This window comes from Nomascus leucogenys, chromosome 8 (genome assembly GCF_006542625.1).
Source record: "Nomascus leucogenys isolate Asia chromosome 8, Asia_NLE_v1, whole genome shotgun sequence".
NCBI lineage: Eukaryota > Metazoa > Chordata > Mammalia > Primates > Hylobatidae > Nomascus > Nomascus leucogenys.
The window spans coordinates 105790767-105803128 of NC_044388.1; the positions used below are offsets into that span (position 1 = coordinate 105790767).

Genomic DNA, 12362 nt, shown 5'->3' on the forward strand with positions numbered 1-12362 from the left:
TAAAAAAATGGTCCGCAGGCTTTCAGGGATATGTGCGGGCCGGTTTTCCATGTGGGAGCTAGGAAAGGATGTCCTGAAGGCTTCCTCCGGTGGACGTCTTTGGCTGATGTGACTTTATGCCTCGTAGTGAGGGCAGGGCGACAGAGGGACGGGCCGGTGAGCGGCTGTCCTGGAGAAAGAGCAGTGGCACCCGGGGGGCTTAGGGTCTCAGGTCTGCTCACTCCGCACATCTTTTCTGTGCTTTCATTGAAAAACAAAACAAAAACAAGAGGGGACACCTAAGTTTGCCTCTCTCTTTCCTGTCACCCGTCTCAGGCTGGCTGTCCTCTGTGTGTGCGCTAGGAATTCTGCAGCGAAGCGCCTGCCTCCCCGCTTGGTTTTCCTTGGGGAAGGGCCTGGGGCCTCCTGGGGGGTGGGCACCGGGTGTGTGGGTGTTGGGGGGGACCTGGCAGAGAGCAGCGGGGGAGAGGCGGGGTGGGGGGTCGCGTACACCCCAGGAACCTGAGGATGCGCTGCCTGCTGGGAGAGACAGCCTTGGGGAGGGGGGGGTGGTGTGCACAGAGCTCTGTCGGCCAGCGCGGGCGGGCGGGGCCGTTGTTGGGGGCGCTGGGGGGAGTGAGGCTGGAGCTGAGAGTGGGGGGCTCTTCCCCGCCGTCTCTGGGCCGCCCCCTCCACCTGCGGAGGCGATTGTAAAGGGAGCGGGGGAATCCCTCTGCCATCACCTCCCAGACACTTGGGGGATGGAAAACGACAAAACACGGAACCTCCCACTCCCTAAAAAGTGGGTGGGGAGGGTGAAGGGAGGACACCCCTTCCCCGCCCCCAGCGCCAGCAGCCGGGGTGGGGGCGGGCGAGGCGCGCGGGGAGGAGAGGGCGGAGGAGAGGACGGGGGGCGAGGTTTGCTTCAAGAAGGGGCGTGTGGCCGGCGCAGCGCGTGCACCAGCGGCTCCGGAGCGAGCGGCCGTGGCTGAGAAGGGGAGGGCGGAAAGTTTGTTTCCCCGACGTCAGCGCCGGGCGGGCCGCGAGGCCAGGAGGCGGCGGGAGCTGGGCAGAGCACGGGGCGGCCGGGGCTCTCGCTCCGACCCGCGCCCGCGACCCTTCCTGGGACCCGAGCCCCAGACTCCCGCCGGGACCCCTGGGGCCGCTCGCGGGCATGGACAGCGCGGCCGCCGCCTTCGCCCTGGACAAGCCGGCGCTGGGCCCGGGGCCGCCGCCGCCTCCATCCGCGCTGGGGCCCGGCGACTGTGCCCAGGCGCGCAAGAACTTCTCGGTGAGCCACCTCCTGGACCTGGAGGAGGTGGCGGCGGCCGGGCGGCTGGCGGCGCGCCCCGGGACCAGGGCCGAGGCGCGGGAGGGCGCAGCACGGGAGCCGTCCGGGGGCAGCAGCGGCAGCGAGGCGGCGCCGCAGGACGGTGAGTACGGCCGGCCAGGGACGGGGGCGGCGGGGCTGGGGCCGGGACGCGGGGCCCGGGGAGCCGGCGCGGGGCGGGCGAAGATGCAGGGCGCGTGGTCGGCGGCAGGACCTCTGGGGGCGCATGTAAGCGACAGTGGGCGGCGGTTGACCAGCACTCTGGGCTGGGGGAGGGGGACCCTCTTTGGGTCTTGGGGTGCGTCCCCACGGGGAAGTGCGCTGCCTTAGCTCCCCAGTGTTCGGCTCCTGAACAGCCTGGGAAGTGGGTGTGGTTGCTGCCGCGTTACAACTGGAGAAGCAGAGACCTGAGTCGGGCAAAGCCGCCGAGCTGCACGTTGGGGTTTCAAAACCGCCCCCTCCCGCGCGAGCGAGCGCCGCCCCGGCTCCTCCTCGGTCTTAAGTTGAGCTCTTTGGGGGGCGAGGGTGCCTGCCCACCCCCACCCTCCAGTTTGCCCCGGGAGCAGCTGCCTCGGTGGAACGGCCCAGCCAGGCCTCTCTTCCCCTGCGGAGGTCAAAGGTCATCAGGAAGGGGCTTTAAAAACAAACAACCCACCCAAGTGGCCTTTTTCAAAAAGTGACACAGGATGGCAGGGTCCTGAGCCCTTGGTAAGAAGGGGAGGGACGGGGAGAAAATGGAGAAAAAGCAAAGGCCCCAGCCCTGGACGGTTCAGTGGGGGAGGGGAGGACCGGAGTCCTCGCGGCTCAGCACACACTAAGGATCGGCTCAGCACACACTAAGGATCGGGGCCGGGTGATCTGAAACCAGGCCCCTGTCCCCTAGCTCTGGGGATGGGCCAGCCTGCTGGGGGCTCTGGGCCCCTGAAGTATGCCCGCCTGACTCCAGCAGCCGTCGGTCCCGCCCCTGGGGACCCTGTTCCCGGCATCAGCCTCCAGGTCTCAGGGTGCCCATGCTGGTGGCTGCGTTCCTTGGCTTTTCAGAGACAGGAGGTGCAGGGAAAACAGAGGTGGCTGCAGCCTAGTCTGAAACTATGTGCGTCCACGAGGACGCCTGCGACACGCCTGCCTTTCACGGGGCACCTTCTGAGTGCACCCAGCTGCTGCCAGCCTGCAGCTGAGATGAAGCCACTGGCTCCCTCATGGCAGCAGCCGCCACTCACCGGCCACAGTGGACTGGCCGCTGGCTGCACCCTCCGGGGTGAGTGTGAAGCCAGCAGACCTCCCAGGAGTTGGGGTTTAGCTCCCCAGTAGAAAAGGGGAGGGAGGTGTCCACTCTGGCCCGGAGGAAAGCAGGTGCCCTCTGATTTGTGCTGGGGAAATGCCCTGCCGGCCCAAGGTCATTTGAGGACCTCAGCGGCTGTGAGCCGGTCCCCCAACCCCAGGACAGAGGAGAGGTCCCAGTTTTACCCTGATGAAGGGAGACTCCAGGGGTTGGGAAGAAAAGGAGGAACAACTTGAAGGTGAAGGGAAAGAAGGAAAGGAGAAGGAAAGGAAAGGAGAGAGAGAGGAAGGAGAGACAGAGGAAGAGGAAGGAAGGGAGAGGAGAGAGGGGTGAGGAGGGAAGGAAGGGGGCCAGGGTGTCTTATACTCCAGTCCTGGCCAGGGGACGGCATGCCCATTTCTGCCCTACCCCTGCTGTGGGGACAGCCAGGGAAGGCCGTGCTTCTCCCGGACACAGTGTTGGAGGTCTCCGGTGGCGGGTTTCCCCCGGGATCCCAGAACAGCTAGTGTCCGCTGGAGATGTGGGCGCCTAGACAAGGCCCTTGACAGCCTCTGGGCAGCTGGATGTGCAGTGGGTCTCCCCAGCAGCTCCCTGGGGCTAGCCACCCTCCTGGAGAGCCCGTGAGGCCTCCAGGCCTTCTCCTAAGAAGGAGCATTGGCACACTGGGAGTACCCAGGCATGCTTGGGACACACTGGGTGTGGGATCAGGTGGGGTAGCGTCTGGGCCAGGCTCCAGGAGGCGCTCGTGGGATGGCCCCTGTCTTGGAAGCTGCCTAGCTCTGCCCTGAGGATGATGGAGCTCTGGCAGGGAGAGTCCCTGGGCTCCGCCCGGGGTGTGGCCTGGATCTGGGTCTACAGGCAGAAGGTGGAGAGAGGGGACTGCAGGGCAGGCGCCAATTTCCAACTCATCCCTCTGGGTCAGGCGGCCCCACCACTGCCGCTTGCTGTGGACTCCCAAGTCCTGAAGGCTCCAAAAGTGGGGGAGATGGGATCCCTCTTTCACCATCCTCGACCCTTTGAAAGTGGGCAGCCAAACCTTGCTGGGCTTGCCGGGACTGCAGACCCCAGGCCAGTGGGCTAGGTCTTGGGCTGCGGTATCATCCTCCAGTCCCGGACATACAGGAGCCCAGTCCCCTCACCAGGGATCCAGACATGCTTGGAGGTGGGTTTTCCTGTGGCTCTTAGAGTTGTTTTCAGGTCCAAAGAAAGATGGTCTGGCCAGGGGCAGTGGCTCACACCTGTAACCCCAGTGCTTTGGGAGGCTGAGGTGGTTGGATCACTAGAGGTCAGGAGTTTGAGACAAGTCTGGCTAACATGGTGAAACCCCATCTCTACTAAAAATACAAAATTAGCCGGGCGTGGTGGTGCATGCCTGTAATCTTAGCTACTGGCGAAGCTGAGACAGGAGAATCCCTTGAACCCAGGAGGCGGAGGCTGCAGTGAGCCAAGATTGCACCACTGCACACTCCAGCCTGGGCAACAGAATGAGACCTCATCTCAAAAAAAAAAAAAAAAAAAAAAGAAAGAAAGAAAAGAAAAGAGAGATGGCACCAAAGAGAGAGTGCCTCCATTAGAAAAATAAGGGTTAGCCAGGCACGGTGGCTCACGTCTGTAATCCCAGCACTTTGGGAAGCTGAGGCAGTTGAATCACAAGGTCAGGAGTTCAAGACCAGCCTGGCCAAGATAGTGAAACTCCATCTCTACTAAAACTACAAAAATTAGCCAGGTGCGGTGGCAGGCGCCTATAATCCCAGCTACTCGGGGGACTGAGGCAGGAGAATCGCTGAACCCGGGCGGCAGAGGTTGCAGTGAGCAGAGATTGCACCACTGCACTCCAGCCTGGACAATAGAGTGAGACTCTGTCTCAAAAAAAAAAAAAGAAAGAAAGAAAGAAAAATAAGGGTTAATGGGGGACACCAGGGAGTTAGGAATTAATATGTGTTCAGTCTGCTGGGAGAGCAGGCTCAAACTTTTTTTTAATTTAAAATTTTTTGTTTGCACAAAGCCACCAGTAGATAAAGCCCGCTACTGCCAATGACTTTCTAAGACCAGGCTCCCTCCAGAAATGGCCGAGAAGACTGTGGCTTCGCCAGTGACTCAGAACAAACCAGGGTCGCGGGTTCCTTCCTCCCCAGTCAAACGCTGAGGGCTGCACCAGGCGCTGAGCTATGCCAAGCACGTTAGGAAAACAAACCCTGGTTTGCTGCCTTTGCAATGACTTACAACAAAAGAAACCACATTAATAACTGAGATTTTCTCTAAAGCATTCCCTCCTGTGGGCAGGGTGGAAACAGGGACGTGGACACACTGGGAAAATAAACAAAGCCCCTACAGCCAGGCAGGGGTGAGGCCTCTGGCCAGGAAAGGCTGGGCGGCCAGTGCTCAGGCTGGTACCTGCTTTGGAAAACCCCAGGATTCACTGCAGGAGAAACCTTGGGATCCCACGTGGATTCACTTTCCAGAGATTTGGGAAGATGAAGTGCTTGCATCTAAGGCACGGGGCAAGGCAGGGTGAGGTGGGAGCCCTCGGGGTGGGGGTGGGGGGGCTGTCGGTGCATCTGTTAATTGGGGTGAGTCTGGTTTGTGGTGGGAGTCCCCAGGGCTCAGTGCGGGGCCTGAGTTAAGAGACTGGCAGACCTACCTTCAATTATTTTTTATTGAGGTAAAAGACGCCTAACATCAGATTGACCATTTTCACCATTTACAAGAATGCTGTCCGGTGGCATTAAGTCCGTTGACATTGTCATGCAGCCGCCACCACCATCCATCTCCAGAACTTTCTCATCTTCCCAAACTGAAACTGCACCCCCTTGAACACACATTCCCCCTCCCCCAGCCCCTGGCACCCAGCAGTCCGCTTCCTGTCTCTGTGGATTTGACTACCCTAGGGATCTCGTATGTAAGTGGAATCCTACAGTATTTGCCCTTCTGTGACCGTCTTATTTCACTTAACGTGACGTCTACAGGGCTCACCCATGTAGCATGCATCAGAGTCTCCTTCCTTCTGAAGGCTGAATCACATTCCACTGTACGGATGGACCACATTGTATCCGTTCACCCATCTACAGACATGTGGGTTGTTCCCATCTACTGTGAACAGCACCACTGTGGACGTGGACGTACACAAGTCCCTGCTTTTAATGATTGGGGATATCTAGTCAGCGTTGGAATGGCTGCATTCTATGGTAGTTCTACCTTTAATTTTTTTATTTTTTATTTTTTGATGGAGTCTTGCTCCATTGACCAGGTTGGAGTACAGTGGTGCGATCTCGGCTCACTGCAACCTCCGCCTCCTGGGTTCAGGTGATTCTCTTGCCTCAGCCTCCCAAGTAGCTAGGATTACAGGCGGGTGCCACCATACCTGGCTATTTTTGTATTTTTAGTAGAGACAGGGTCTCGCCTTGTTGGCCAGGCTGGTCTTGAACTCCTGACCTCAGGTGATCCGCCTGTCTCAGCCTTCCAAAGTGCTGGGATTACAGGTGTGAGCCACCATGCCTGGCCCTACCTTTAAATGTGTTAAGGGACCATAATACTGTTTTCCACGGCTAACTTCGGTTTTTAACCGGCCTCCCTGTAACTGGTACTGAAACAGGGCATCATCACAAGACCAGAGCCAGACTTTGGAGGAAGAGACAAAGGGGTCCCTTCAGAGCCCAGCCTTTGAAAGACAGCTTGCGTTCCTTCCCCTCCCCTCTCCCCTTGCTTCCCCTTTCTCTATTTCCTGGGAGCCCAGCCTTTGAAAGGCAGCTTGCGTTCTTTCCCCTCCCCTCTCCCCTTCCTTCCCCTTTCCCTATTTCCTGGGACAAGGGGAGTCATGCAGTCAGTGAGCACTTGTTGGGGGGCTGGGATGCTCCAGTTGGGGTCCTTGCTTTTGCCATCCTCTCTGTGTGTGACCTTGGGGGTGTCATGTCCCCTCTCTGTGCCTCGTTCACCACCTGAACAGTGGGAGATGGCGTACAAGGGTTGGGAAGCCCTCCCGACTGAGATGATGATTTGACTCAGGCTTAGGAACCCCGTGATGGGCGTGTCTCCCCGGGATGTGGGGTCTCTGAGCCTGGGTCTGAGCTGGGCCTGGTGCCTGGACCCTCAGGTGATCATGTCTCAGCAGGAGCCGGGGAGCAGGGAGGGAGGAGGAGTGAGTGAGAGGCTGAGTGCCCAGGGGGCCTTCTGTTTGGGAACTGCTGGGCCTCCCAGCGTGGCTGGGGCGGACAGTGGCCTGCATCTCGGCCTTCTTTTCGCCAGGGAGGGTTGGTTCGTTATTCGTGGTTCCAGGACCTCGTGTTCCTCTGTCCCGTAGATCATCTGGGTGGAGCTTGGGGGCCTGGCACAGGGGGCATAGACCGGCTTGCCCTTCTCCGTGAGCAGAAACTCAACAGGCTGGAGCCACCGCTGTCCCCTCCCAGAAAACTCCAGAAAAGTAGCTTGGAGCAGTAGTGACAGTGCCGGCTTACACACCTCCCTTGAGGCCTGAAAAGAACCCTGCGAGTCAGTGTTGCCACCTGTGGGATAGGAACAAGGGCTGTGGTATCCCTCCTAGGGCGTGGCGAGCCCTGAGTGGATGAGGGTTCTGGGTACCAGGCCTAGTTCACAGTAAAGCATCTCCACCGCAGCTTCTGGAGATGCTCTCTGAGGGCCTGTGAGTCAGGCGAGGCTGGTGATGCCATCCCTATATTTCAGAGGCCCAGACAGGCAAAGCAACCTGCCCGAGGCCTCACAGCTGGGAAAGGAGAGGAGGGATTTGGTTTTGGATCACAAGTCCAGGCCTTCCTGTCCTGCACAGTCCTTGGGCTGGAGGAGTCAGGGAAGGGGAGCTTGCCTGGCTGTTGGGGAGATTCTGGCTGAGGCTTGTTGGGGACTAAAGCGGGTGGGAGGGACAGGCCCTGAGGGGCGGCACAGAACGGGCTCTTCTTCTTCTACAGGAATGGGAACGGTGTGACCTTGACCTAACACCTCAGTTTCCCTCTTCATAAAATGGGCTTCACACGGCTGGCAGGAGGACAACTCCAATGAGGCCTGTGATGCCCCAGCCAACAGGCAGAGCACACGGCTGCTGTGCCCACAAGGCTTCCCGGTCACTCGCACAGAACGGGCTCTGTGCATATGTTAAGCGTTTCTGAGTGGGTGGGGGCAGGAAGGAAGGTTTGGGGTGGCTTGTCCCGGGCAAGGATGTGGGGTCAGGCTGGACGTGGCAGAACTTGGGGCACTTCTGTGGTTTTCTGGACCCTAAAGGACAGTGGCTCACCCAGGGTGGAAGGGGACCTTGGGGGTGATTTAAAGGGACCCAGTGCTTTCCTGAACATACCCTACAGCAGTGCGCCACCCTGGGCCAGAGGCTGCGCCAGTGGAGCAGAAGGGGGTGGCTGTGGTGGAGCTGAAGGAAGGCGTGAGGGGACGTGGTGCGAGTGACCGGGAAGCCTCGTGGGCACAGCAGCCGTGTGCTCTGCTTGTTGGCTGGGGCATCACAGGCCTCATTGGAGTTGTCCTCCTGCCAGCCGTGTGAAGCCCATTTTATGAAGAGGGAAACTGAGGTGTGAGGTCAAGGTCACGCCTTCCCATTCCTGTAAGATTCCAGCCTGGGCTTCCTGTTCCAAAGCCCCTGATCTCCACCACTGCCCGAAGCTGCCCCTGGCTCCCGGGAATGCTGGGGTGGCCTGACCAGGGATGTCCACCCCCAGGCAGGCACGGGCTGCATTCAGGAGGCCGTGAGGTGGCCCAGGGTTGGGGGGTTCTCCTCAATACCTCCAGCAACCTGGCCTGGGTCACGTCCCAAGTGTGAGGGAGATGGGTCAGGCCTGGAGAGTGGGGACTGCCAGGGGCTGGGGTGTTTGAAGTGGGAGTGTGGGGGGGGATTCCCTTCCCCTCCTGCCCAGAAACAACTGGAATGGCCTTCCTCACCTGTCTCCAGCTGCCCGGATGCACGAGAGCAGTGGAGGGTCCCTGTCTCTGTGTAACAGCGATAGGACAGGTTCCCTTTCCCCCTCCATCCCCAGCTCCCGTACTTGTTCATTCATTCATTCATTCATTCATTCATTCTACAGTCATTTTCCGAACACCTATAATGTGTCAATCCTTGAGTTCCACTGCTGGCCTGTGGTTCCCAGACTTCCAGTTTTCAAGTCCAGTAAAATTTCCAGTAACTGAGAGGAACTGGCATACAGTGGACAGTGTTAAAGTTTTGCCAAGAAAAGCCATTTACTCACAGCCCTTATGTCCCCACCCTTTCATCCAAGAAAGAACTTTTTAGTGTATTCATCTCTGAGTAAAGAAAGGTTCTTGGCTGGGCAAGGTGGCTCAAGCCTGTAATCCTAGCACTTTGGGAGGCTGAGGCCAGAGGATTGCTTAAGACCAAAAGTTCAAGACCAGCTTGAGCAACGTAGCAAGACCTTGCCTCTACAAAAAATAAAAATGAAAAACAATTAGCTGGGCATGGTAGCATGCACCTGTAGCCCCAGCTACTTGGGATGCTGAGACAGGAGGATCCCTTGAGCCCAGGAGTTCAAGGCTGCAGTGAGCTGTGATCACACCACTGCACTCCAGCCTGCGCAACAGAACAAGACCCTGTCTCCAAAAATAAAAAAACGAAACAAACAAAGGTTCTCAAAATTGACTTCATTTAGCTTCATAAAAAGCTCACTCATTGCCCCTATTTTCCTCATTTTGTCGGTGAAAACTTTGTCCTAGGCTGGCATTTGGGAACCACATGGTCTGGCTTTCCCAGACTCCCAGACACAAGGACACACACAGACCCACACCCCCCATGCCACACACAACACACACACAACAGGCACACACACACCCCTCATCATGAGGGTTCCAGCCCAGCCCCCTGATAGAGCCCTGGCTATTAGTGGTCAGGGCGGCTGAAGCGGCTGGAGAGTAGATGGGCAGACACATCTGCACCTGTGTGGGCCAAGGGTTAAGTGCCTTTTGTGAGGTGGTGAGTAGGAGAGAGTCGTGGGAGCTTCCTGTTTAGACAGAGAGAGGTTGGGGAAGTTATCTCGCTGGCTCCCACACTGAGCAGACGAAGAAATGGGGTGCCTGGCGGTCAGCATCCAGCAGGTAGGGAGGTGACACGGGGCAGGGGGGCAGGTGGCAGAGCATCCCCAGCCTGGGAGAGGCAGAGCTGGCCACGGCTGCCCCTCCCAGGGAGCATGGACTTGCCGGGACACCCCGCTATGGCCAGAGCCCAGGAGCCACGGAATCGCACCAAGTCCTGGAAGTAGAGGTTGTTACGAGACCCAGAAAGCACTGGGTCCCCGGTTGCTCTCGCTGCCCTGAGCCCGGGTCCAGCCGCCCTGCTCTGTGTCCCTTCCACATCACGGAAGCTGTTTGTGCCCAGCCAGGCTCTGGGGGGCCACCAAGATGACAGAATGGGTCCACATGGGGCTCTTGATGGCTAATGATATCTTTTCTTGTGTCCTAAAAATGAAGCAGGCTCTGGAAGATATTATTTTGGTTTATCTCTTGATCGATTCTGCTTTTCTGTGGGTGGGATGGGCAGCCTGGACCTTCCAGTTTGGGGGCGGTAGGAGGGGCTAGGAGTGAGTGGGGGCAATGGGTCATGGAGCAGCCAAGGAGCTGAGGCCTGTAGGATTGGGGACCGGGCAACAGGCTGCGGGCTGAAAACTTGTAGTCTTTGGAGAAGGCTTGGGAGTGAGACAGTGACAGAGAAGGAGGCCCAGGCTGTGAGGACTGGAAACTTCCACAGAGGGACCCCCCGCCCCCAGAGCTGAGCGAACACCTCAGTTGCTTGAGATTTGACAAGGTGAGGGCAGGTGACCTCCTGTAACACTGCTGCCCAAGACGCAGTGAGAGGGGCCCCAGACTAGGAATCAGGACATGGGGTTCCTGCCTTACCTTGCCCAGCTCTACGGCTTGAGACACACCCTGTGGCTGGTCTGAGCCTCCATGTCCCCATCTGCAAGACAAGAAGGTTGGACATTTGTTTATGGACATATTTAGTGTGGTCCCAGGAGTCACTGCATTAGAATCACCCAGGGAGCTGGTACGTGTTCCCAGGCCCCACCCTGACCCACCGGATCGGATTCAGAGCCTGGGCCTGTGCATCTGCATTCAATAGCCCCCTACCTAGCGATTTTTGTACCCTGCTGCGGGCTTCTTCCAGAGCTGACTCTTCCTCCATCATCCTCCTCAGTTTACCCGAGTGGAAAGCGGTCCCCTCGAGGGGACGGAGAGGCCGGGCAGAGCTGCCGCAGGATGCGTAAGGCTGGCTGTGGACCTGGAAGGGCCTGGAAGTGTCCAGTATACAGGAGAGGGAGGGGAATGCGCTGAGGCTAAGCCCCAGCATCCCCAGGGACTGGATTTTGTGCCGAAGCTGCACTGCGGGGTCTAGGAGGAAGTATTTGCTCTCCACCATCCGCCAGCATCCGTTGAGCACCTACTGAGTACCAGCCCAAGGCAGCCCAGCGGGTTGGAATGCAGGGGTGATGTGATAGGGACGATTCCTGTCTCTCCCTCACCAGCATCCTGACCCCCTCTAGCTTTGGTGGCCAGGGTCGTGGTGTAGGGGGGGCAGTCAAAAGCACCCCCGCTGAGCTGGAGCCACTGGACAAGCCCCCTCCTGGCATCCTGCCGGCACCTCCTGCCCCCCTGCTACCCTCCCTCCCCCATGGGCTCCCCTCAAAGGGCTCCCTTGGGGATGGGGATCCACTGCCCCCAGGGGGCGGCTGCCTTGCCCCAGACTTTGTCCTCCTGCCCCCACCCCCGCCTCCCTGTCTGTCCTCCCCCACTGCTGGTCTCCCCCTCGCTGGCCTCCCTTCTTGCCGTGGGCGCAGACGTTTACACGCCAGAAATGGCGTTATTAAAAATGACATTTAACCAGAGCTGGAATTACCACGCGGATGGCTGCAAACCTCGGAATCAAAGCGGGAGCCGCCGGGCGGGCGCGCCTGGCAGGGGCCTCGCGGCCTCTCTCGCCGCCAGAGCTCTGCGCGGGCCTCCCATATAAAACCCCGCAGAACGCCGAGGTCTTGAAAGCCAGTGCACCTCCTTTCATTAGACTAACAAATAACACGTAACCGAAAACAGCTGTTAACAGCAGCCCCTAATGCTCTCAAGATGGTGCCTCAGGCAGCCGGTCCAGCCAGTGGGCAGCCGGTGGGCAACTCAGCCTCAGGTGGAGGCTGCCCCCACCCCAGGTGGGTGTAGAATGTCTGGCACCCTCCCGTTTTTCCAGAGCTCGATCTGCACCCTCTGGGACCTGGGAGCCTCCTTCTCTTTCTGTCCTTCCTCCTGCTCAGTCATTCACTCCCCTTCTTGCTGAGAGCCCGTGTCTGAGGGTCTGTTGGCAAGGGGTTGGGCCCTGGGATGGTGGGAATCAGAGGTGGCATGGCCAAGAACATGGGAAGCAACGGCCAGATCTTGAGCTCCAGCCCCGCCTCTGGCCTGCTGAGGGACCATGGCCAGTTTCTCTCTAAGCTCCTCATTTGTCATCTGGGGAGGACAAGAGTCACATCTTCTTGCAGTGGAGGTTTTAAGGATTTGGGAGATGATGGAAGTGGAGTTCTCAGCAGGCAGCCAGACAGTGCTCAGAATAAAGAGTGTCTGCAGTCGTGGTTACAGCTGAGGAACCCGGTGCTCAGAGGGGCAAAGTGACTTGCCCAAGGTCACACGGGGTGGAGAAGCCAGAGCCCATGTGCTTTCAGGACACTGTAAAGCAGGGACTGAGGCATTCAGAAGTGGGTCTGAACCAGCCCCTGCCCTCAGGCGGCTTCCAGTCCACAGCCGATGCAGAGGACGAGCTCCCTAGCC

At 58.8% G+C, this 12362-nt stretch overlaps 1 protein-coding gene across 1 annotated transcript in view; it reads left to right on the forward strand.

Moving 5' to 3' along the window:
• The first annotated feature begins 932 nt into the window (after positions 1-932).
• PRRX2 (paired related homeobox 2) overlaps positions 933-12362 on the forward strand; it is a 56316-nt gene continuing 44886 nt past the window's right edge. The window contains exon 1 of the mRNA XM_030816480.1: positions 933-1412. Coding sequence (XP_030672340.1) covers positions 1154-1412 — 259 coding nt within the window. The 5' untranslated portion in view covers positions 933-1153. The remainder of the gene's footprint in view (positions 1413-12362) is intronic.